Here is a 27,504-nt window from a genome sequence, read left to right as displayed (position 1 = left end):
CCCCTGGAATTTGAAAAATGCTAAAAGTAATTAGGGGACGCTATGGGGCCGAAATGCTATGCCCAAGCCCAATTGTGACACTAATTGATACTAATTGATTTAGCGCATCCTAAAGGTCTCAAACGTGTTTGTAAAATGAAAATTGACACAGGAAAGCCAAAATGGCTGGCTTCCTGTTGGGCAAAAAAAAAGAAAAAATATGTATTATGTCAAAAATGATGAGAGCTATGAACCCACCGAATTTCATGAATATCAAAGAAACTTTGTTTCTTTGTTTGAGTTTTCAAGCATCCCAAGCCCCTCAAAAATGCAATGGCGTGGGGGTATATTAGTAATAATAATAATAATAATAATAATAATAATAATAATAATAATAATAATAATAATAATCTTTACAAAAGCAGTAGGTTCCTTGCATTTTCAGTGCTTTTGTGTTCAGGCTCTAAAAAAGTCTGCTTCAGCATCAAAGCTGTAGAGAGGTGGGTTAGTTAATGAAAAAGTCTCTTTTTTTGTCAGCTCAGGCTCTGGTGCAGACAAGGGTAAACTGGGACTTTCCACAGAAGACGGAGTGCTGTTGCGCTGTGCAATTAAACATTCACCTGGATTATCTCGCCATGTCCCACCCACCTCAGGGTCACTGTGACTGGCAACACGCTCCGTCTTAAAGTGGAGTTATTTTTGCAAAGAGAAATAAATCCATAAGCATAAATGTAAAATGTGGTACTGAGACATTATCTCCATATCAAAGCTAAACACGTCTCTGCAAACATATTTACAATGAATACTAGGATATGTACTGTAGCCTTCTTGACAGTGATTTTTGAATAGCTTTTCATTTGAACAGATATATCAATAGGGACTACACGTCCCAAGAAGCTTTGACAGCGCTCTTAAGTAACAGACTCATGGGCGGTGTAGTTATTTGGAAATACAGAAAATAATCATTTTCCTGTTGGAAGACCCTCCTCCAGCGAGTGACCACGTTACAATCACGGTGAGCTTATAAAAGGCTGACAGGACGCACGGTAACACACTGCGCACTGACTCCACGACGTTATTGTTTTATTGACTCGTTGAGAAACAATCTGGAAACGTTCACGCAGACATGGAAAAAGATGCAAGGCCCAACTGGGACAACCCCATGCAGTTTATGCTGGCATGTGTATCATATGCAGTCGGACTGGGAAACGTGTGGCGGTTTCCATATCTCTGTCAAATGCACGGTGGAGGTAAGTCACTCTAGACCACTTACATAACGGTCGTTTTTAACCAGATCTGTGCCTTCAAATAGCGTGCTTGTGAGGCGCCAACAGATATAGCCTACACAAAGTCCATTTTAAATAGGGAGACTATTTCATCATGGTTGATTCTGTTAGACAGCTGGACCTGCATTACAAGCATTTTCCATTCACTTTTATATTCCACGCATTTAGGGTTATCTTATTATACGGGTGCATTGTATTGTATTGTGTCAGTGTAAATAATGTAGTATTATCCTCGGGTAGTTTCTGCTTTTACATGAAAAAATTCTTTTTCCAAAGCGCTATTTACATGATAAAATAGAATATATAGAATACTGTTTATTGACTTGTTTCCTATATCATACAGATCATACAGATGGGCTGTAAATTTCCAAACGAACCTTATCAGACTGAATGAGTTATTGTTAAACAGTCAGTTGACTCAAAGTTGAAACTGGCAATAAACTAATTGCAGGTCATAAACCAGAATGAATGAGTAGAGAGTTATACAGTCTGTAGCCTCTGTACAGGCTTTACACTTACTGCTCCTAAAACACCATGTAGTAGAGTGAAGTGATAAGAGACAATACACACTTGTAACACAATAACAAAATATCATTAAAGGCAACACAAACATGACAAGAGAAAAATTATGTACGAAAAATAAAACTGAAAAAGGAAAATGATAGTCTGTGATTAGAATTCTGGTTTTCTGGAGATTCAGCAGTAAATTTGGTCTGGAAAAGATTATCTGCTTGTACACCTCAAGGATGGCAGCTTTGTTTATTAATTAAAACACAATATTTTTAATACAATATTTGTATTGTAATATAGTCACCTGCTATATTGAACTATAATATTATACTATATTAAACTATAAAGTTTAATTATTTCTCCACAAGGAGGAATACATTAAACTAAACTTGTTGCACAATTGTTCACCACAAAGATGTTCATTGCTATTTACACAATGAGAGTTGATGATATTATTGTCCTATGTTCTAACCACTTCTTTGAAAATTTGATTTTGTTTCTTTAAAGCACTATTTGTTCCAAATTACACTCATAGTACAATACTGGTATTTTACTTTTTATCCAAAAAAAAGTACAAAAGGTGCCAAAGTAATATTTTGTTAGTTCTGCTCTCAGTACATGTGTACCAAGAAGGATAACACAAGTAAATACAGCTGATAAAGGGCAGATATGCTGTACCTGTTGATCACAAAAAAATAATATTTTATATAAATGACAATGAAGTTCTTTTATACTTTTTCCTCCCCATTCCTTCGTGGCAGAACCATAAAGATAAAAACAGTAAGATAAACGGGGGCTTTGGCAGAGATCTTGATGAAACAAATCATAAAATTGTACAAAGTAGATATAATGTGGGTCGATGGGAGAATTGTTATGTCTTTATTTTTCCTATGTACAGATCACTTAACAATGAGCACACATCTACTGTGATTACTGTCCTGCAGGGCTGGACTGGGACAAAAATTCAGGCCGGGAATCTCACACCTACCCAGGCCACCTCATAGACTAGGGTTACTCAATGGGCAGACTCTGGTCCGGATCCGGACCCAAACACAAATAATCCCGACCGAGACATAAACCTGCATGATTATTATTAACCTTCCACATATGTAGGCTACTTTTTAAATTAGCATACACAGTTAAGTTTCCACACTGCTAAATCTTCAAAGTGGATCATGAAAGTGCTCTTTTTTCATCTCCCAGTTACAACAGCAACATCACAACTACAAAATTAAAATGACTGACATCATCATATTAAGCTACATGCAGAATAATACTTGAGTCAGCAACACAGCAAGAGCAGGCATAAAAAAAATAAATTTTGATGTTATTTGAACAAAAAGTATGCATTTTCATATCATTTTACAATAATATTATTACTATATATTTTATTTTATATTATATTTTATATAGTTTTGTTTTGTTTTGTTTTTATGGTGCACTGTGTGCCTGACACCTATAGAGTAGGGATGGGTATAGTTAGAATTTTATCTTTATCTTTTATCTTTATCAATACTTTTAATGGTTCTTTTTAATCACTAAAGATTTTTTTAAATTATCATTTTTTAAAAATAATACATTCAGAACAGGATTACAAGTGATTTATATTTTAAATAAAACTAGATATTCTTTCTAGAGCAGCAACAGTAATGTTTACAACAATATCTCACTGGAAACAAATCTAACATGTCAGCAAACAAAAAATATTCCTGACATCAAAATACTGAGTGAACTTTAGAAAGGATGAAGAACACAGACATCAGTCAGTATCAGTCTTTCCTCCTGTCCTCTGTCTTCCTCCCTCTGCTGTTGATGTGATTCGCTGCTGCAGGTACCGCTGGTAGAGAGAGGAGAGGTGCCGTCTCTGCCAGTAGCTAAGTTTACAAGAATTTGACAAATTTTAATATAACACCACATTACAAACTAAACTTAACAGCTAGACTATATACAGACAGTTTTCGTTTTAGCTTGTTCATAACAATTAGCTATGAGCATGACCAGCTTACTTTGGTTGTATAAAACATACTGGCAGTGGGTGGGACACTGCGGGCAAAACAGTTGAAAATATCATGTTTCTATATATTTATGCTTGTTGAGCAGGTGGTTTGATTAATTACATATTGGCTTCTTACTTGTGATGGTTTTATTGTGCTTACAGTAATAAGCGTAACTGTCGTCAACTCAAGTAAAATGTGATCTTCACTTCACTGTGTTTGTGTGTGTGTGTGTGTGTGTGAGCCCCACCCTCGGTCAAACACAGAGAGCAGAGGAGAGGACAGAGAAGCTAGTGTAACCATAACTTACACCAGAACGTGGTAGAGAATTCTCAGCATAGTTTTTGTGCGTTCATTTGGCTTAGGTACTGGAAAAAAACACTTAGGTGCTGTGCCAAAGTGTTATAATACTAGGAAAAACCCTGCATCACTGTGTTCTGTGCACAGACTGGAAAGTTTGCAGTCGATGATGTTGTTGATGCAGGAGGATACGTGCGTTGGACCAATCATGTGTCACAATATGCATGGATCTTACCATCAGGTCAAAAGAGATGAAAGGGAGGGGGGACTGCATGCCTACAGATGTGAATGAATGTGGTTGTCTTGTGTTGTTTTTGCTATGATTTACCTTATTAATTTTGTGTTTTGACACTGGCCTGACACCCCAGGCCAATCAGCAGACGAATCAGGCAGGCCATCGAAAATTGTCCCGATGCTTCCAATGGTCAGCCCAGGCCTGCTGTCCTGGATGTGTAACTTTCAAGCAGGAAGGCAGTGACAACATGTGACAGCCTGCTCTCACAGTTGGATGGGGACAACTAAACAAACAAAAAGTCAAATCATTTTGTGCACAGAAACAGCAAGTGAAAAATACTGTAATATGACAAGCTATATTCAGCAATTGCTCACATGAGGCTTTGACAGTGGCTGGGGTTCATGGAAAATACTACAACAAAATAATGATCATTTTAAACTGTTGAGGTTTTCAAATTTTACTGACCAATGATAAAATATGTTCACAATACCATAGAGCTCCAAGGGAAATGTTTTTAATTATAAAGCGCATATTAACGATGTTCACCTCCAGTTATTGAAGGTAAAACACCTAAATTTGTTGCTGGGTAATAATTAGTCAGCAGCCCAAATAAAAAGAAAAAAATCAATGTTCAGCAGTAGTCTAATACTTTATTTTACGGGTCTGTAATTTGCTAGTCATTTCCGGTGACATTTCCTGTAAAAATCTATGTAACTTCTACATTTAAACCCAAGTAAATATTCAGCCATCATTCATTTACTATTGGAATTTTCCATATACTGTATATATGTATGCACTGTACTGAACTATGTGCTGCCTGTTGAAATGATCACATTTTTCATGTTGACCTGACCTGCTTTGTACTGACTAAAAGGCTAGCATTTAGTTGAATGAATGGAATTAATTAATTGGAGGTGTGTTCATTGAATATTGTCTCCATTTTCTCTATGCAAACTACCAAATTACAGAAAATGTCCAGGAAGTCTCTTGACAGTTATTTGGAAATTACAGACTGGTAAAAAAAAAGTGTCCCTATCACTGGATATCGAAAACTATTGTACTGACTATAGTATATGTAGTAAAGGTGGCACCGAATGTGTGGTCAGATCAGCTAGTTCCTGATTTAAATAATAATTTTTCAGATTTTAGACCACCTTAAATTTAGACAAAGTCCTTGTATATATTGTTTTCTACTGTTTAGCATTTCTTCTAAAACAAGTGATCAGTATTGATCAAATGTTACATTTTATCAATTTCAGTTATATCATTTCTTTTTCTTCTTCTTCCTCTAGTTTTCCGCATACTACACTTTTTAATGCCATTAGTATTATCTTTCAGTATTATGCAAAATGAGATTAAACATCCTGAGTGTAGATTAGGGTAAACACACATGCCAGTTCAGGAAGGGAATGGCATTCGCACAGGGTGTCGATCAGAAAGCAAAATAATCCACGCATTGGATAGGGTCAGTGTCTTTTATTTTCAATGAGGATTATGTTTCTGAAACATATAATAAACAATAACATAATACATTCAACTCTTTTTTTCCTTAATTCCATTAATATATAATAACCAATGTTAAATACTATTGCTCAGAAAATACTCGCATTTATACACAATATGACTGATAGCAAGTGCAAATAAACATATTTATTACAATTCTCAGAACAGAACAGAACATCTGATTAACTAAATACTGCATATTATGAACCATATAGGTCATCTCCACTCCACACAAACCAGATGAAACAGTCTTTTGCAGTCCTATGTTGCCACCTAGTTGTTAAAGGAAACACAACATTCTGCATGGTCCTCCATGTTAGAATTAAAACATAAAAAAGAAATCTCAGCATTTATGCTGGTCAATTGATTCCTAACCAGAAAGACTCAATATCCTGTCCCAACTTCCAGTAGGTCTGTGTACGCCTCAGCCAAATAGAACCCAGAACTCTTAACAAGCCATCAACTCAACCAGCCAAACTGTCCTCCAATGTAACAACTGTAATACACGTTGGGGGCCTTTTCTACACTCAGTGTGGCAATAGTTTACTTTGCTTTAGGTTTTATGGAGGTATCTTTGAATGCTGTATGAACATACAATGCAAAATGTATGAGACATGCTCTTTGTTAATCAAGTCATGTGATTAACAGTGTAGTATAGTATTTTCATTACATGTTTTACTTGCATGGGATTTAATGTCTATGTATAAGTACCACATGTTTGTACAGATGGGTGACAAATCAAAGGAAAAACCAACATAAAGTGTCTTAGTAAGGTGTTAGGTTACTTCATGCCACCAGGACAGCTTCAGTGCACCTTGGCATTGATTCTGCAAGTCTCTGGAACTCCTCTGGAGGGATGAAACACCATTCTTGCAAAAGATATTCCCTCATTTGGTGTTTTGATGATGGCGGTACAGAGCAATGTTGTAGTCTAGTCACTAAGTCTCGAGTCCAAGTCGAGTCCGAGCTGAGTCCCCATTACCTGAGTCCGAGTCCGAGTCATTAAGGTTGAGTCTGAGTCGAGTTCCAAGATGGGCTTTCTGTGCGCTGTGTGCGCGACTGCATGTTGTGTGTGTGTGGCTACAATGTCTGCGCCGCAGCTGCTGCTGTGTGTGTGACATGAACCAAAGTGTGGCTATGTGAAAATTTGACCAGCAAAAAATCGGATATATATTACTTCTTTATCAATTAACAAGTCTCGTCCTCGTCTTCAACTTCCGAGTCCGAATGCAGTCAATGCTCAAGTGTCATCAGTGCGCAAGTCTGAGTCATCAGTGTGCGAGCCCAAGTCAAGTCACGAGTCCTGGAAATCAGGACTTGGTCCGCTAGTGGAAACAGTCTTTTGCAGTCCTATGTTGCCATCTAGTTGCCAAAGGAAATGCAACATTCTGCATGGTCCTCCATGTTAGAATTAAAACATAAAAAAGAAATCTCAGCACTTATGCTGGTCAGTTGATTCATAACCACAAAGAACTCAATATCCAGTCCCAACTTCCAGTAGGTCTGTGCATGCCTCAGCCAAACAGAACCCAGAACTCTTAACAAGCCATCAACTAAGCCAGCCAAACTTAGTTCACACTTAATAGATCTTTAGTTAAGGAATGTTAATTCACAGTTACTTCATACATTAATTGATGCGACCAAATTACCTGGATTCCTCTTACTAAAAGTTTATTTGAGGACCATGCATATGCTAAGCCTCTCTGATAAAAAAAAAAAACATAGCTCCATATTTCTATGAGAATAGATCCAATGGTATTTTTCACACATTTATAACATAGTTATTGGGTTTTTTTTATTATTACTATTATTATATTTGTGTTGTTGTTGAAAGTAGTGGAGTGCAGCACGGTAGAGAAAGATGCACTAAAACCAAAATCATTTAGCAGGTAAATTGACAATTGACAAATTAGAGGAGAATGATCAGACATGTTTAAGTTCAACAGAAGTGCCTCAGACCTACCCAATAAATTGACAACTGAGTGTAAAAGACACGTGAAATGTTCCTCATTACTTAATCATTACACCATACATGAGGTCACCATTACTTACCTGACTTGTCTCCCCCCAAATAAAGTCATGTTGTGATTCTCATTTGTAAATGGTAACATTCACTAAAAGGAAGTTTTTGTTTTAAAATTTTCACATATTAATTCTTGATTCATCATTAAGTCTATTATTTCATCATTTGTTCACTAATTTGTATTCCTTTGAAAACTGAATATTCAACAAAAGAAATCAAATGTCAACCAAATAAAACACATTTTTTTCAAAATGATGCATTTTATTAACAAATAGCTAGTGGCCTGTTCTATTTATCAACATAAAGACAAAAAATCACTTACACTTTACTGTACTGTATGTACTGTAAGGTAAGGCCAGAAACAAAATGCCAGCAATCGCATATTGCTGGCATTATGCGATGAAAAAAAAAAAATTATGTACATTATATCAAAAAGAAAATCCTTCTTTTTTTGATCCTCATTGAGGCTTGTCTCGGGTTCCCCAACACAAAAAGAGTAGCAAAGCTTAGCAAAAGAAGCAAGACTGTTATGGACGGCTATGTCTCAGGAGGAAGAGCAAGTCATCCACTAATCGGAAGATTGGTGGTTTGATGGTCTGCATGTAGAAGTTCCTTGAAGTCCTTGGGCAAGATACTGAACCCCAAATGGCTCCTGATGGCTGTGCTATCAGTGTGTGAATGATTAGATTCCCTCTGATTGGCAGGTTGGGACCTTGCATGTTAGCCCCTACCATCAGCGTATGAATGTGTGTGAATGGGTAAATGTGACTTATAGCTCTTTGAGTGGTCGGAAGACTAGAAAGGCGCTATACAAGTACAGTCCATTTACCATTCTTGTTTAGTGTTTTTCTTATATCATATTCTTATATCTTATATAATTTTTCTCTGGGTTTACAGCAGCAAGTTCTGCAATAGGTGCTTGATTCACTATGGTGTTACAGTCGACATGCATGATCCAGTTAAATGGACTGTACTTTTATAGCTTCCGACCACTCAAAGCGCTTTTACACTACAAATCACATTCACCCATTCATACACTGATGGCACAGCCATCAGGAGCAATTGGGTTAAGTATCTTGCCCAAGGACACATCCGCATGTGGACTGGAGGAGCCAGGAATCGAACCACCGATCTTCCGATTAGTGGACGACCCACTCTACCTCCTGAGCCACAGCCGCCCCACAAGTTAGCCTCTGTCTTGCTTTTACCTGATCTAACAAGATTCACCACCTTCTGGTACTGAGTGATTTACTCGTTTTTCACTGTGAAAGACACACCTGTAAGGTCACTATGTGTACTTGTTGCCTTGTCCTCATGCTTCTGAATTATTAGGCACTAATAAATGTATAAATACATTTAAAAGGTTTTGTATAATTTTGTATGCACATGAACCTTTAGAACTGCCAAAATCACTAAAATAATTTAAACTTTTCTGCTTTAAAGGGGACTATTAGGTTTTTCCTTATTTTCAGTCATATATATAATGATACAATGTCGGATATTCATATTAAACGCAGCCAAAGTGTCAAATAATGAGGTAAAAGTATGTAGAAGTAATCTCTGTGAGCAAGAAGCACCAGCTTTAGACTGCTCTGAACGCTGAGTTTCCAACAATCCAACAAGCTGACATCAACTTGTGATGGATTTCCTTATATGGTCATCTGCTCCACACACAGTACGCAAGTTCACTGCTCTGTGCTAACATTATGGCATTTTTCCATTGTTTTCTGAGTAGTCACACAGAGCCATGACATGAGTGGAGCTGGCACGCTGTGAGTTTTTCCATTACAATGCACGGCAAAGTAAAGTAAGTAATTAACCTGTTGGAGGTGTGCTGGTCATCTCCAGCTCTTCATCAAACACCTCACTGTGGCTGTTTCTGCTTGTACTATACCCCCCCTTTCTAACTTTCTAACCGCTAAACAAATAGCTCCAAATATCTCCATATCTCCTTGTTCCAACTGGTGTTTAGCACCACTAACAAAGCTCTGTGAATTTAGTGAGGAGCATGTTTCATTTCCTGTAAATTCTTCACAGTAAAAGTCTCCCATTATTTAGTCATTTAAAAGCTTTTAATATGAAACAGGAACCCAGGAAATGTTATGTTATCATCAGCAGTAACTTAACATGACTCTGATACGACTGCCCCTCAGTAGGCTTCTGAAAAGCTGGCCAATTAGTATCATACCAGAGGCTTAAAATTATCGTATTTTGAGGAAAATTATTGTACACAAGTCATAATCAAAAGAACAAATAGGTGTAAATGTGTAATTTCAGAAAACATGTATTTATTTAGACAAATTACTTTTTGACACTACCTATAAATCTAGCCACATTGTTTTAATAAAAAATTTAAATTGCTGACATAGTTATGTGATGCGTGGAGGGGGGTAGTCTTTCAGGACTCATTCAAATAAAAATGTTCCAACATTGAAATCAAAAGCATAGCTCGTGCAAACTCTCTTCAAATAAGCAAGTCAGCCAATCATGCTTGTTGTGATGATGAACAAGCATGTTAGAAGAGATGCATAAACACAGATGTAGGATCCATATTTTACTATCCTGATGTGTTGGGAAATGAATTAAAATGAGATAGCCTAGACTGATTACAACTACTACGACTAAGTGTCACAAAATGATCAAATTATGGTACATTATGGGACTTTTGGCATCATTGATCGTACATTATACAGAGGGAAAAATAATCATACAAATATGATAATTATTTCACATCTGGCAACACTGTGGTCAATCAGAACAGATTGGGCTCATCAGGAGGGGGGCCTTAAAGAGACAGGAGCTAAGACTGCCTATTAAGAGACAGAGACTGAACTGAGGTGCTGCATAAAGATAAAAAAAGAGTTTTTTAAACTGCGAATGATGCAGCGATACTCTAGTAGACTCCCAGAATAAAAATACAGAACTGGAAGTGAGCAAAATAGGCCCCCTTTAAGTTTAATGATTACTTCTGATAAAAACAACAGAAATAAAAAGTAAAATAAAATCATTTGAAAATTAGGAGGTCAAAAGGTACATGTATGACACAAATGTTTTTTTTTCCTTCCCCTCTATTATGTAAATGAGAGGTCAGTCAGTAAAAGGCATGATACAATTTGGACTAGTCTAGCTCAAATTGTACCACTGTAGTTGAGGTCATTATACAATTATAATGGTCTCATGACATTATAATGGTCTCAATGGTCTTTTGACAGTCAATGTCAAAACCAACCACATATGACAGTTTAATGTCATATGTTAAAGCTATGATATGTAACTACTCTGCCTTAAAATGTCTAAAAACAACTAGACCTATGTTATATATTTTGTTGACCTATGTACTCAAATTATCCCAAATGTTTCTAACAATTTTCAAACCCAGAGAAATCTGTAATTTTAATCAAGGTAACAGTCTGTTTCATTTGGTTGCCTGTAAATGGCATCATACCCCCTCTACCAAAGAGTATTTGTGCACAAGATGCATGCATTGGCGTTGTGTCTGTTCACCACAATTGCGTCTACCAAAGAGAATACACCCATAAGATAATACATCAGCTTTGTGGCTGTTTGCCACAATGGCGTCTACCAAAGATCATACACCTACATACACGTCTAGGGAGAGACAGACATAGTGGAAACACATATTACTGATCATCTACATGTGAAAAAAATGCAATCTCAAGCACACATCAAGAATTGAAAATTGAAATGGGTTAGCTATTTCTGTCTCAACATTTAGAGCAGGGGTCACTCTTTGCAGAGGCTACACTAATATTAGCAATTAAGCTAACACTAACTGCAGATATGAACCACAGGTAAACACATACGTGGTTGTGTTGATCACTCTGGCACAAACAGCACGCCCAAGCTGAGTGTTCGATGGGGTTGAGGTCAGGACTGCTGGCAGGCCATTCCATCCTCTCCACTCCCAAATTCTGGAGGTAGTCTCTGATAAACCCCGCTCTGTGGGGGTGAGCGTTGTCATCTTGGAGGATAGAGTTCGGTCCCAGACTGTGGAGATATGGGATTGCCAATGGTTGCAGAATCTCTGCATTGAGATTGCCTCCAATGATGACATGCCTCATTTTTCCAGTGAGGGAGATGCCGCCCCACACCATCACACTGCCTCCACCAAAGGATGTTACTCTATCGGTGCAGCAATCAGCATAGTGTTCTCCGTGTCTTTGCCACACTTTGACCCTATGATCCAACTGCCATAGGCAGAATCTGGACTCATTGCTGAGCATAATGTTCCTCCACATGTTCAGGTTCCAGTGCACGTGTTGCCGAGACCAGCGCAAACGGGCCTGACGGTGAAGGGCAGTCATGGCAGGCCTCCTGGTAGCCCTATCATGACCAGAGATTGGCTGCGTGCAGTCTGTTCCAGATTGTCTGGGCAGAGAGCTGTCAGCAATATCGTCCTGCAAACCTTGACTGCAAACCTGTAGAAGACAGCCCATGGTACCTAAGTGCTGACAGGGCGAGGAAATGGTCTTCTTGGGGTGTCGTCTTCTTGGGATGCCCACTTCGCGGCCAATCTCTGACATTCCCCGATATATGGAACTTGGCCTTCACTTTGGAGATGGTACTAGGGCTCACTCCAAATAATGCCGCAACTTGGTTTTGCAGAACACCAGCTTGAAGTTGCCCTATCGCATGGGCCCTATCCAGATCAGTGGCATGCAATTCTTGGAGCAGACACCTACTGACCACTGTAGCAGGTGCTGCCAATCAGGCACCTGATTTGCAGCTCAATACAAGAGCCAATAGCAACAGCAAAATAAGCTGTTTGGCATTGACAGAGAAGATTTGGCAAATTTTTCATGGGTGCAACCCACATACTCAGCTCTGCTGCTCATCCCACAAATGCATGTTCCTTACAAATGTGGTACCATTTAAAAGGGAAATAAACAGGCTTTCCAACTGCATAAGATTTATTGCCAAGAAGCATTGTTACAACAAAGAAATAATCTACCAAACACAAATTTCCTTACTTTTTGTGCTAAGTTTAGTTCAACAATGAGATTATACTGGATGTCATACTAACACCAAAATATAACAGCCAAGAGTTAATTAAATATATACAGATTGTGACGACCCCTCCATTAGTAAATTGTAGTGTCTACCGATAGCCTGCATCTCAGGCGTCTAGGGAGCATCAGTAAATTGTAGTGTCTACCAATAGTCTGCATGAGAGGCATTTAGGGGACAGGCACTTTTCTCTCTAGGTATTGAGAAATTGGCCCGTTCCAAACAAGCATGTTTTGAATGGGCACTGCACTAGTCTCTCTATATAAAGCAAGGAATCTCTGTCTCTGTCTTTATGTATGTATGTATGTATGTTTGTGTGTTGTTTATGTTTTATGTTCATCCGATCTACTTCACACTTGGTGGGTGTATTGTTGGGGACACAAGGGAGTGCAATTTGGTGCAACTTGAACATATGACACATTTAATATTAATAAGCTTGGAATAAACAAGCGATCAGTGAGCCGCTTTGCTTTGCTTTGTCAGGATCACAACTGGACAACCCTGCCATGAGAGATCTGAGAGGAGGACATCTCTCTTTGTTTGATAATGTTAAATGTTAGTCTTTGTTGTGGGTTTACCAACTCATTTTAAAAAAGACGAGAAAAAGAGAGAGAGAGGGCGAGAAAGCTGAGAGGATGAGGGAGCGACAGAGAGACAGGCTGGTGAGGAGGGACAGCGGTGGAAAACTTTCTCAGAGAGAGAAATCCTGATAATGACAGAAATACGTTATTTTCTGATTGTTTCATGGCGGTTATGCTCTGAAGCACAAACAAACAAATATCAAACACTCAACATGGCAATATACTGTGGAGACAGACGCTCTTTTGCTGCAATTTGGACATGTGACACATTTAAAATTAATAAACTTTGAATAAACAAGCAAACAGCAAGCCACTCAGCTGTGTCTGTGTCTGTGTGTTGATAAACATTTGTTGTTAATAAATCATGCATCATTGCATCATTTTTAAAAAAAGTACTTTATTTGGATGACAGGCTTTTGCTGAATATTCAGTTTTCAAGGGGATACAAATTAGTGAACAGATAATGAAGTAATTTCTATGTGAAGAATTTAAAGAAGCAAAAACTTAGAACATTAGTGAATGTTCGTTAAGTAACCATTTAAAAATGAGAATCACAACATGACTTTACTTGTGGGGACATAAGTCAAGTAAGTAATGGTGACCTCATGTGAAGTAATGATTAAGTAATGATTAACACTTAATGTGTCTTTCTCACTGAGTTTATTGGGTGGGCCCACAGCACTTCTGTTGAGCTTAAACATGTCTGATCATTCCCCTCTAATTTGCCAATATACCTGCTAGATGATTTTGGTTTTAGCGCCTCTTTCTCTACCGTGCTACACTCCACAAACACAACACAAATACAATAAAAAAATATATATAAAAAAAACAAACCCAACTGTGGCTTTGGCTCAGAAGGTAGAGTGGGTCGTCCACTAAAGATCAGTGGTTCGATTACTGGCTCCTCCAATCTGCACGTCGAAGTGTCCTTTGGCAAGATACTGAACCCCAAATGGCCCCTGATGGCTTTGCCATCTGTGTATGAATGTGTTTAAATGGTTAGTTCCCTCTGATGGGCAGGTTGGGACCATGTATGGTAGCCCCTGTACTCATTCAGCGGAATGTGTGAATGGGTGAATGTGACAGGTAGTGTAAAAAGCTCTTTGAGTGGTTCGAAGACTAGAAAGGCGCTATACAAGTACAGTCCATTTACCATTTACCAACTCATGTTCCATCCACTATGTTGTAAATGTGTCAGAAATATGATTGGGTCTATTCTCATAGAAATATAAAGCTGAACAAATGTATGGTCCAGAAATAAACTTTTATATAAGAGAAATCCAGCTAATTTGGTCACATATCAATTAATGTATGAAGTGCATTAACATTCCTTAACTAATGATCTATTAAGTGTGAACTAATCACATAAAGTCGGTGACTTGATCATTTGTTAATGGTGAGCAACAGGTATTCATGAGACATCCTGCATTAATTCATGCATTAAATTATCATGAGTCAAGCATTAGTTAAGCATTACTTATAGTATATAATTTGTACCCTTATTATAAAGTGTTACCGGTTTAGCTAATGAATTGGTAACTCATTGTATAATACATGTGATTTACTGAGTCTTTTAGAGAACCTGTGGGAGCTGGATACAAAATGCATTCTTTGCTCCTAAATATTTTACCCCCCATATAGAGACTAGACAAATGCTGAGGCTAGCTTCTTGGTGTAGGGCAATACTCCAGACTGCATCTTTGAGCATCTTGAAAAGCATTCTATAAATAAAAGGTATTGTTATTATTGTTATACTTGAAACTCAGAGGTTTTGATTTATTTGTGTTTTTATTTCCACCTTCAGGGGGGTTCTTGATTCCATATTTTATCATGCTGTTTCTGGAGGGGGTGCCCTTATTCTACATGGAGCTTGCCATTGGTCAGAAGATGCGTCTGGGTAGCATCAGGGCCTGGACTGCCATCAGTCCTTATTTGGGTGGTGTGGGTAAGTGCTGACTCAATGAGTGTTCAACGATCACCCGTGGCAGTTACGAAATAAATTCAAGGGGTTGTACCTCCAAGGTTGGAAACCATTTGCTTACCTTGCCAGAGATGCCAGAGTTTTAAGGTTTGTCCAAAAGTGGTAGAAAGTAATGTAAAATATTTAACCAGATAGGAAAGAACATACACACAAGATTATATTTACTTTTTGAGACTTTAATCATTGCTGTTTTTATTGTTATTCACTGAATTTGCCCTCTAAAAACTCCAACATCAGTTCAAATCTTGTTTGAACTGGTCACCAAAAAACATGATGTTGAGTCTGCTGTAGCATACAGTCATATGTATTACACCATTTGTGGTTCAGAGTGAAAATTGTATTGACTTCAGTGATCAGCCCTTTCCTCTTTCACCACCAGCAGGTTAAAGTTTTCACGTACTCAGTGATGCATCTCAACATCTGTGGATTGGCACAAAATTTGTACAGACATTAATGGTTCCCAGGCGATGATTTCCAAAGACTTGGTTATATTGTTTTTTTTTATATTATTATTTGATAGAGTTGATGGACTCTACAAACAATTGGATAAATTGCCATGGCATTTGCAACAGATATAATGACTTTGATGATCCCTTGACTTTTCATCAAGGACCAGTACTTGTCCAGTACTAGTTTTATAACTAAATACCTGCGAATTAATTAAATTACCATCAGCCTCAGCTGCAATTAGTGTTTAGTGCCAATTAGTCAATGTTAGCATGCTAACATATTAAACTTTGCTAATGCTAATCAATTAAACATTGTTGCCTTCATCTGGAATCTTTCTCTTTTTACTTGAATTTTTTGGACTAACTCAAAAAAATGGGACTTGATTTCTAGGTCATAGAGCTTTGACTCACATATGACTTGGCAGCATTACAGATTAAAAGGTGAATGTAGGATATGTAAAATGGGAAACACATTTCGTAATGCTTTTTAATGTATTTTTTGTATAATCCTCTTGTTTTAGGTCTTGCTAGTGTTGTGACATCCCTCTATCTGTGTCTCTATTACAACATCATCAATGCATGGAGTTTCTGGTACCTCTTTCATTCATTTCAAGTGAGCTGCTTATTAACAAATTACTGGAATTTTTTCAAAAGCAGATACATATACACAAAATATTGGACCTCATTTGAACACTAAGATGACAAACCTATACTGTATTGTGTTCATTTTTAGTCAGTCCTTCCCTGGGCAGAGTGCCCGATCAATTCCAACCGGACAGCACCTATAGAGGAGTGTCAAAGGGCTACACCCACTCAGTACTTCTTCTACAGGGAAACACTGGACATCTCCTCTTCTATTGAAGAGAATGGAGGCATTCATACAGGCCAGGCATTGTGCCTCCTGCTTGCCTGGGTGATTACCTACCTGTTCATTGTCCGAGGAGTGAAGTCAACTGGTAAGGTAAGAGAGGGAAAAATTAAAGGGGGCAATATATAATTAAATATATAAATCAGAACAAACTTTTGATATGATAACAGATATATTTTATCAATATTTTCTGGAATGTAAATATCATGGATGCCGGGTTATGTTTTAAAATGGGGGAGCAAACTTGGAAAGATACATAATTGGCAGAGGGGTCTGGGGGTCCTCCCCCAGAAAAAATAATAAATACAATTTCCTGAATTTCTACTAGGGGTGTGCCCGAATCCAAATATTTTATTCAGCAAAGTACAAATAGTGGATTTTTTATGAACATTTATTTTGTACAAATATTTCAAAAATGATGTGTTTTCAGGAAGAAAAATAAAATATGTCAAATACCAGCGTGCAGGTCGGTTACATCGCTATCTCAGGCTCTCTTATCTGCTCCGCTGTTAGGTGTATCAGAAGGTCTCAACAAGGGGAGTCACATCCACCTGCTACATGACACACATTTCCTTTGGACATCACTCCCGGAGTTGGGGGTGTTCCCCAGAGATAAAGCTGAGCTACTGACACAAGCAAAGTGCTCTCATGGGACTACCCATAAGCTGTTGTTCCCCTTCTCCTGTGAGGGTGTAAAAAATAGGCAGTAAATGGAAAGTGTAAAGCAAGAATCGCCTTCGAAGTTCTTCTCTACACATTACACGCTGTGCTGTCTCTGTGTTATAAGTGTATAAATAAGTAGAGGTCTGTCTGCATGTTGGTAATGCATTCAGTTTAACTCAGTAGTCAGCGCAGTGATCTATGATCTTGGAGACTCAAGTTCGAGACCCGGAGACTTCATAAGCTAGTGTATTCATAAACACTTTTTTAAACACTTTAATATCCTAAAATTAAAAGAGTAATAAAAGCACCTATTACATTACACCTATTTCCACTTTTAATCAAATACAAATACATATATAAATAATTTTGCTGCCTCAACAAATATAGATACAAATACAAATACTGGACTCTGTGCACATCCCTAATTTCTACACCACCTAACCTCTTGGATTAAGTCAAGAAACAGCCTCCTGCACTAGTCTAGATTAGTTAGATTGAAGGTGCTAAAATGCATTAAGAACAGTATATAATTGGGTGGATCAGGACAGGAAGAATGGCTATTTCATATTTAAAATTATATTTATAAAAACATTATTTATCTTAAAATGTCTATTGCAAGAAAGTTTCAGAGCAACAGAGACACAGAGCTTCTCCGTAACCATAGTAATTTACTCTCACTCCTGCCTGCATTTACATGGTGCAAGAGGAGGGAGAGATGCTGTGTTGCCGACTGAGATTACTCTGAGCAGCATGCATGTGAATAAATTACAACATAAGAGATTTGTGTATATTTCTCACTTTCCCCCTGATGGTCTGAATATCTTGCTGCTGCATAGTGCTGCTGTTGCGCTGTGCTGCTCTGTCTTCTCTGCCCGTGCCCTGTCAATGACCTCTTTTCCTTCTCTCTGTCTTTGACAATTTGTTTTTTACTGTGTGAGAAAATGGATGTGTGCATGACGCCTTGTGAAGTGTCAATTGCATGAGTCTCATGGTCAGTGCATGAGAGTTAGCAGTCATGTTAAGAGCCACGTGTAGTGTTTAGTACTATGTAGTACTGAATTGTGGAGTTAGACCATTAATCTGTTTTTCATCATTTCTGTGTTCAGAGTTTTTTGGGCGTGTCTAAAATGAGGGGTGATTATCATGCCCCCCCCCCCCAAACACTATATAAGAACTAGAGCACCTTGGCATCGGCTGTTTGTCTAGTCTGTTGTTCATTAGTGGCAGCATGCAATACTTCCATTGCAAGCTTAACGTTAGCATCCTTATGTATGCTCCAGTCACAACAGTACATGTAAACTCTCTGGAAAGATAGAAAGGTCTACACTTAACTATGAGATATTCAAGGTTAGCAGAGCAGTGCCTCTCATTAACGGCATTGTCCGAGCACCAAGCTTTGTTAATATAAATGCACAGTTCCCCACACCCCTATGGTTTTACCGGAGTCATTAGCTGTTGTATCTGCCCTGAGGATGTAGCAGCCCAGTAGCTCAATGGCACTATCAGGCACGCTGGTGTTAAGCCATGTTTCCGTAAAAATCATGAGGTTGCAGCCCATAATCATAATGATAGATGCTGGTGTAGTGTTAGCTGTTACTTGTGAATGGGGCCATTTTCGGTCAACAGGAGTTCAAGGAGTTATTTCAAACCCAGCTGAAGCGTCCCTTGACGGGTAGAGTCGGTGTTAAAGCTCCAGTCCACCAAAAAGATATTATTCATCACCCGCTGCTCATGTGGCACTGCTGTTGGAGTTGTGCCTGTGTAGGCCCTCTGCCTCTCTGTCCAGTCTCACCCTTGCTGTCTCAGGCTGCGTTGCGGATGCTACTCCGGTGCCTTTGCCGTCACTACAGACATACTCCTGCGGCTGCTATATCTTGCCCTTCGCCATCACTTTTACAAAGAAGTGAGTAATGTTGTAACCAAATTTCACTGATAAAAACAACATTTTAACATAACTATCATTGGTGATGGATTGCTTGTTAACTACTCATTTAAGTCACATTTTTACTGAAATAAGTCCACATTTACCAACAAAACAGGTGCCAAATTAAACACTGGCTCCTAGCGTTACTTTATTTTTATCCATGTTGATTGTCTTAAACCCACAAACAAGGCCTATTTTAAATTGTATATTTTTAAGGGAGTTCAGCCTGAGTGTAGTTAAGTTCAGAGGCTTTGACTGTTCAGTTGGGGGCGCAGTTTCAGCATGTTCAGCGGACATGCTCCCAGCGTTTCAGAGCTCAGCTGCTAGCAAAGTTAGCTTAGTTAAGAGTTAGATTGATGTTCAATCGGTTCGGCATTTCGGCGACAGTACAATCCTACTTTTAGCTGATTTAAAGTTTGGCTGGAGTCAGTGGGAGTCAAGCAGGTTCATTCAGTACATGCTAGCCTATCTTTTCCTATGTTTATTTTCAGTCAGTGATCACAGTTAAGCTAAATGGCATGTTTCTAACCTTTGTAAATAGTCAGACTCCTGTGTGGATCGACAACCAAAGCATGCAGTGGCAATGATCAGTGACAGGGTGGTTCAAAAATGTGTGATTTGTTATTACTTATTTTTGTCAGTTGCTGAAAATAGTAAAATGATCATTGATATTGGCTGTTTAAATATAATTATCTGATTGCAGGGGCTTTTCTTTTCTTTTTTTTTTTCAAGTGGGGTATCAAAACCACAACTTTGCTCCCCTTAAATTAATAATGGGGGTGCATTTGCTCCACTTGCTTCATTGCTGAGGCACCTATGGTTAATATAACATATATATTTGTTAATCATATAAAAGGTCTTTGGTCATACAATCATGTACAAACTAATTGTTTACATATTTCATGAACCTGAACACCCTGAACATCCAACCAGCTAACTGAAAATGGACATTTAAAAAATTGTGTATCATGCAGGTGTTTTTCTTTTGTCCAGATTAGAGGGCGAATTGTGGGGATATGACTGGTTGATGAAGTTGTCCAACAAACCACTCCATCATCACGAATTCACTCTTATATTTGAACTTTGACCATAACATGCTGTTTTGCTCCATCTGTAGGTGGTGTATTTCACAGCCACATTTCCCTATGTGGTCCTCTTTATCTACCTGATCCGGGGTGTCACTCTTCATGGTGCCATCAATGGTGTCAAATACATGTTCACACCCAAGGTAAGGTTGAGTTGATTTGGCAATAGCCATATGGGTGCCTAGTATTACAGCCTAGGGTTTACCTTACAAACTCCTGACTCTCTGTATTGTGTATTAATAGTAGAAGTATAAGATACTTGCCGTATGTGGTTTATGCCATGGCAAGGACCACGACTGCAGCTGGCCTCATCAACAAGACACCTACTGACATGGACTTTATCCTGCCCATGGACACTACACATTACATTGACGTAAAAATAGCATTATCTGCACATCTGTGAACCCACTACATCTAGCATGGTGGATTATATTAATGCAATACCGTATTTGTTAGTATTTGCATATACTATTTATACTATAAACATTTTCCATTCTCTTCATTTCAAACTCTGCAGCTCTTTTCAGTTTTAAATTTATTTTACATATTCTTATTGTAAAGTTCTGTTTACTTCATTTATGAGTTTTTGACTTGTGGTACTTGTTTTTTTTCTTACTTTGTATAGGTATTTACCTTGTAGATTGTTATGCACCACAACACCAAGGCAAGTTCCTTGTATGCGCAAACTTACCTGGCAATAACCCTTATTCTGATTCTGATGCTTGATTCTGGCCATACATTATTTTTAGGCTTCTTGTGATGTCTGCACAGTGGAGTTTGTTGACATTTTCCAACATAAAGTTTCTATTTAAATAGTGTTCTGCTCCAAAGCACTAGTAAATTATTTTTCAAAACGTGGCAAGAGCCCATTTTACAAGTAGAATAATCCACTGAGTGTTTGCAGTTTCTGTCTTAAATAACATACAGGCTATGAACCCTAACAGCGCATGAATCACCTTATTATGCTTATGTATGTATGCCTTACTATGACATCCAGCAGGTGCTTTTCACCTGAAAAGCCTCTGCAGAATTGTTTTGGGCTTACATGTGCCGTGTGTGTGTGTGTGTGTGTGTGTGTGTGTGTGTGTGTGTGTGTGTGTGTGTGTGTGTGTGTGTGTGTGTGTGTACCTGTGCCCATATGTGCATGTGCCTTTTTCTGATTTTAGATGGAACAGCTTGCTGACCCAACTACATGGATCAATGCAGCCACTCAGATCTTTTTCTCTCTGGGTTTGGGTTTCGGGTCACTCATAGCTTTTGCCAGCTACAACCAGTACAACAACAACTTTGAGCGCCAGGCCATCGTTGTTTCCCTTATCAACAGCGGAACCTCCATCTTTGCCAGCATTGTCACCTTTGCCATCTATGGGTTCAAGGCCACCGTCAACTACGAGGACTGCCTAGAAAGGTGCGTGCGTTTTGTGCTCATGTGAATAAATGAGTGCACACTAAATGCAGAGTAGCAGGACACAGGGTTAAGGTTAGATACTGATGTGGTACTGAACTATACTCAGGAAGTAGTAAAGTAATTGCAAGTGTTTAATGTTATGGGTGAAAGTCAGGGTTAATATAGTGTACTCTTCATGTAACAGTCATTTTATTTCCTCTTCCAGGACGCGCTTGCTGCTGCTGAATGCCTTTAGTCTAGCAGAGGATAGCATCACTTTGGACAATGTCTTTGAGTGGATTGAGAAACTAAACACAACATACCCGCAGCAGTTTGCTGAACTCGCCAACAAACTGGAAAACTGTGACCTAGAGAGTGAATTGGACACTGTATGTATAAAACAATACAATAAACACACACACACACACACACACACACACACACACACACATATATATATATATATATATATATATATATATATATTGTCATAGAGTGAGTTTTCATTGATTTATGTAAGAAAAGCACTGGAAGAAGCAAGAAGTGTAAAGCACTGTGTTAAGGAAATTCATTGTTAGAAGGCAATACAACCTAACTAGGAATTAGGTGGTTTAAGGACAAACTTCTTTTGTTGTATTTTTTGTCTGAATAAGAATTCATTTGGCATGACATGAAACAGAACAGACATGTGGGATAATGTGCAACAAATATGTTGAGTGGACTCAATAACAGCTTGTGGTCAGTGCCTTAAACCCAAACACCACCAGGGCGCCCCTTCATTTGGTTTTAATGAAACTCGAGGTTAAAATAATAACACTGGCTCAGACAGAAGAATTAAGAGATGGTGAGTGCACATATTTATCCACAAATGGCCAACGCAAACAAGAGTGGTGGCTCCTTTATTATTAAGACTTTTTGTCCACCCAAGATTTTTTTAATTTATTTTTTATTGAGACAAATAATGTAACAAAATGGATGAAAGTTCTGGATCAGTCAAAAACATATAAAAAACATAATACAGTTTTAAAAAAATGGGAAACAAATTATATATACATACAACATACCATGCACATATGCATATACAATGGGCTAGAAACCACCCCCACCCTTCGTACACGCTACTCCCCATGTAAAATGGACCAAAGCCACACACACTATGAGTTATTGTGTGTAGACTGTCGGCAAAAAAGCAAATCCAACCCACCTTGACAAAAACCATAACAAAATGTAAAAAAATAATTAAAAATGCATGCAGGCAAATACCTCCTACATGCACACATATACAACATGCACAGGTATGTACTACTTACACATACATATATACATGCATAGATGACAGAGACATGTACAATATTTATTTATTATCCATAGAACATATACAAACAGTACAAACATGTATACCCACTCACTCAGCTTAGGTGAACAAGGCCAAAAATAATGAAGACATCAATGTATTAAGGTCTTGGCCAGGCCAGACCAGGACCCCTGGGCAAAGAACCAGCACTGTGGCATGGGGAACGTAGACGGGCACTAATAGTGAGGTCTTAGAACTGAATAAGGATACTGTGCAGCTTTGTTAATTATTATTTTTTGAAAATGCCAGTATTGGGTGTTTAGTATCTGTCCAGAATGCATTGAGTTGGTTGAGGTTGGTTACTCTAGCTGAAGCTGCTGCTGGGCCAACTACAAAAGTGGCACACTCACTCTTCTAGTTTCATTTAATGGGCTGCTCAAGCGACCCACATAGTGATTGGGGATTTCTCCCAGTGTGCCATTGGCCAGTCCGACTCTGAATTTAAGGAGGGCTTAGCCTTCTCTAGCCCGCATTACCCACCACCCTGCACCCCACTGTAAAGTGAAACTTGTGATAGTATCTCAGTCGATGTGGTGGTAGCCAAAGTATATAGAGCATACCTTTAAGTGTCTGAATCCCCATTTCTGTAGAGTTGTGAATAATAGTTTTCTGTTGAGAGCTACAATAAGTGGAATAATTTATGAGTATTGGTGAATGAAGAATGAATTAACACTCATTCTTGTTTGTCAGAGCCTTACCACTAACAATGGGCCTTATGCAAGAAACAGCTGTTACAGCTGTTAACACAGCCCTCTAGAAAAATTATATTAAACATTATGACATTAAATTACCACCAATTTAACTTATTTGTCCCTTGACAGTAGTCCCGGAATGTGGTTTGAGTGATGTGTGCTAACTCTTGCCATTTGTCACCTTTACTTTGTAGTAAAAGCCATCTGAATGCAGTAAACTCATGCAACAAATAGATCAGAGTCATAATCCCTTGTATGAATGAACTCTCTCTGTCTGTGTTTCTTCCTTTGTCTCATCTGTTTCAGGCAGTAGAGGGGACAGGTCTGGCCTTCATAGTGTACAGTGAAGCCATTAAGAACATGCCGTTGTCTCAGCTGTGGTCAGTGCTGTACTTCTTCATGCTTCTGCTGCTGGGAATGGGCAGCATGTTGGGCAATATCACTGCCATCATCACCCCGCTACGAGACTTCAAGGTCATATCCCGCATGAGCAATGAGATGTTCAACGGTAAGATCCAGGATGATGTTGATTGAACATTTTGCCATCATCATCCTTGTGGACATCAGCCTGTCCCAGAGGATTATATAGGCCTTTTAAACTATAGCCATATTGGTGCTATTCATACTGGTTCTGGTTACAAACAAAATCTGATTATGTGTCCTGTTTACACACTCCACATTAAAGATCAGCACCAAATCTAACTATCCTCAATTGGAAAACTATTGAATATGAGCTTTGCTGTAATATCAGTTTCATCAGAATATAATACTAGTAAAGTTATTGAATTTATATGAGCTTTGTCTTTCCTTAACTTGTAAAGATCACCTGGTCAAAGATGGGAAACTATGGAGGACTGACATGTCTCTCTAGAGGAATATTTATGACTTCACTCAACTGAGTTAGCTTGTACAAAAACAGAAAGTAATAGTAATAATAATAGAATATTTACTTTACAGATTTTATCTTGTGACCAGATTAAGTTTTCAACCCCCACTTTCAAATTGAAAGGAATTTCTGTCAGAATGATTCAATTTATTCTGAACGTGCCCTTATTTGGATCGTTAGCGGAATGCATTCAAAGTTGGTACTTGGGATTCCCTAGTGGGGAAAAATGTGCAATGACTCTACACCCGCCAGGGGTCCCTGCTAGAACTCACTAGCATTTACTTTTCGAAAAGTTGCTTACAGAATCCAAAAATCTATAAAGAGGTTCTGTGTTTATCAGGGGGAATTGCTTGCATTTGTGTCTGGATTTATGAGATGCTCCTTTTGGCAGAACAGGTGAATTTATCGGTTTTCTCCCATCACTGAGCCAAATTTGTGATATGTGATATTGGACTATATTAATAAAATTGATTTGACTTGACTTGTGCAGCCAGACACTAAACTGTTTACGTTCATGAGTTTTACTAGCATTTGATTAAGGTGAGAATTCCTTATGATATCGGTCAGACGGCAGGGTTTGTCTGCAGGTCACTGCCACATAGTACGTGTTGCTATGTAGTGAATGTTAAAGGTTACTAATTGAATGAATGAATGGGTATTGTGACTGAGTACTGTGTTTTGCTTGCAGGTTTAGTGTGTTTGTTCTGTTTGCTGCTTGGCCTGGGCTTCACCACCACATCAGGGAATTACTGGTTTACCATGTTCAACGACTATGGAGCCACTTTCTCCCTGCTCTTCATCGTACTAATTGAGGTCATAACTGTCAGTTACATCTATGGAATCAAAAGGTTTGTGTATTTATGTGTGGTGGTCACCACAATTGTTTACCTTCAGGTCAGCTTTTGTCTTGGCTCTACTAGTGGCTAGTGCCAAATGTGTAAAGTATAAAATAATCAGCACTCTTATGCAAACTATATAGAATGAGATTATTGTTGTGCTTTTATCTGTTCATTTTAGATTTGAAAAAGACATAGAAGACATGCTTGGTCATCGTCCCCACTGGTACTGGAAGATCATGTGGACAGGAGTTAGTCCCCTTCTCCTCATCGCCCTCTTCATCTTCTACATCATCAACTACATCCAGGGAGGGACACCCACCTACCAAGCATGGAACAAAGAGCTGGTGAGCCAGCTCAATCTCTTTCAATATCATATTACATCCAGTGTCACGCTCACATCACCTAAGCAAATGTCATGCCCAATAAGAGGATACCACAAAGCTACTCCTTATATATATATATATATATATGTAATGTGTATGTAACAATATAATCCCTGCCATCAGACTGTTTGTAATCAGCTGACAGGGATCAGACAAGACTCTTTCTTAATACTCAAACATGGTAACCAGCATCATAGAGAACTGAAAGGGTACAAAGAGCATTAGTTCAGTCTTATTGTTACACAACATTACCTCAAGGCTATATGATTAATAACCTTAGGTAATAGAAGACCATGTTTAACTTTAAAATGTACAGGACAATGGCTATGATTACTTTTGTGGCTTTTGACGTAGCTTTAAGCCAGCAGATTGACACTGATACAAAAGTCTACATCAACAATGAAAGCCTTCACTGACTGGTATGCATCAACAAAAACAAGCAGACAAACAAGCTATTTTATGGTTTACGTATGTGGACTTGATACTTAAATTTGTGAAGAAGCCAAGCAGCTTTGTGTTATAAGTATTGGTGTTTGGTATTGGTGAGGAACTGTACTGGCTTAGAGACTTTGGTGATGTGACAGATCTAGATGGGCTGCGTACATTGATTATATATTATTGCTGATTAATGAGTTAAAGTGCTTCATTGTATTTTCATTTTATTTTAGTTTAGAATTTATTTATTTTACTTTTATTTTCTCTTCTGCAAAATTCTTGCCATTCCATATGTTTCTTTGTTGTGTAACGAGTCCGACAGGTGTAAGTCATCACAAGAAATTTAAATTTGATTTGTGCAACCAGATTCAGTAAATCACCAGTGTGAGCTAACTAAGATCTAAGTTTGTGGGTCAAGTGAGGACTTGTCCAACCAATCCAGGAAACCTGAACAGGCTTTAAAACTTTTTTCTTTTTTTGACACTAACAAGTTGTTTATCTGGTGATATGTTCCCTCAGAGCCTAGAACAGTGTCTCAAAATGTTCAAAACACAATGTAGTCCTAAGACACATAAATGGCTTTATGTGGTTGCAGCCCAAAGTGACTGACTGATGGGAACCAAATTCAAGAAATGATTTTTTTCTGGAGGCAGTAACTGTACCTGTTTTTTCAGGGAAAGTCAGTGGTGACCGAGTATCCTGTTTTTGGTCAAGTCTTCATTGGGCTGCTGCTGGTGTCGTCAGTCAGCTGTGTTCCCCTCACAGCTCTGTCTGTGTACTGCAGGAAGAGGAAACATGGCCATCACAAGAGGCAGCGTACTGTCAGCACAGTATCTGCTTAGTGAGCAGGTTATGACAGAGCACACATTTACTGAGACTAACCTCTGACCATCACTTGCCTTCCTGGGCACACATCTCTGTCCTCCAGTTGAACACACAACACTCCTTCACTTCTCACTTATAACAAGGGACAATGGAAAATAGTTGTCTTTGTCCACACTTTCACACACACACACACACACACACACACACACACACACACACACACACACACACACACACACACACACACTCACACACACACACACACAAAACTTGAAGACAGGGATATCAAATCCA

At 38.5% G+C, this 27,504-nt stretch overlaps 1 protein-coding gene across 1 annotated transcript; it reads left to right on the top strand.

Annotated features, from left to right (window-relative positions):
* The first annotated feature begins 979 nt into the window (after window positions 1-979).
* LOC122987973 (sodium- and chloride-dependent transporter XTRP3-like) lies at window positions 980-27,444 on the top strand. Its single transcript, XM_044360031.1, has 11 exons — window positions 980-1,229; window positions 15,244-15,384; window positions 16,391-16,482; window positions 16,603-16,830; window positions 20,442-20,552; window positions 21,576-21,817; window positions 22,023-22,185; window positions 24,149-24,350; window positions 25,417-25,576; window positions 25,746-25,911; window positions 27,060-27,444. Exons 1-11 carry the CDS (start codon window positions 1,106-1,108, stop codon window positions 27,225-27,227), a joined length of 1,797 nt encoding a protein of 598 aa, XP_044215966.1. The 5' UTR covers window positions 980-1,105; the 3' UTR covers window positions 27,228-27,444.
* The last annotated feature ends 60 nt before the right edge of the window (window positions 27,445-27,504 follow it).

This window comes from Thunnus albacares, chromosome 8 (genome assembly GCF_914725855.1).
Source record: "Thunnus albacares chromosome 8, fThuAlb1.1, whole genome shotgun sequence".
In the NCBI taxonomy this organism is placed as follows: Eukaryota; Metazoa; Chordata; class Actinopteri; order Scombriformes; family Scombridae; genus Thunnus; species Thunnus albacares.
This window is presented reverse-complemented; position numbering and strand designations above follow the sequence as displayed.

Excerpts from the sequence above, each read along its gene's own strand:
- LOC122987973 (XM_044360031.1), top strand. The coding sequence starts at position 1,106 with ATGGAAAAAGATGCAAGGCCCAACTGGGACAACCCCATGCAGTTTATG. Across the intron at positions 20,553-21,575 it reads AATACATGTTCACACCCAAG|ATGGAACAGCTTGCTGACCC; the intron begins GTAAGGTTGAGT and ends TTCTGATTTTAG. Across the intron at positions 25,577-25,745 it reads TACATCTATGGAATCAAAAG|ATTTGAAAAAGACATAGAAG; the intron begins GTTTGTGTATTT and ends TGTTCATTTTAG.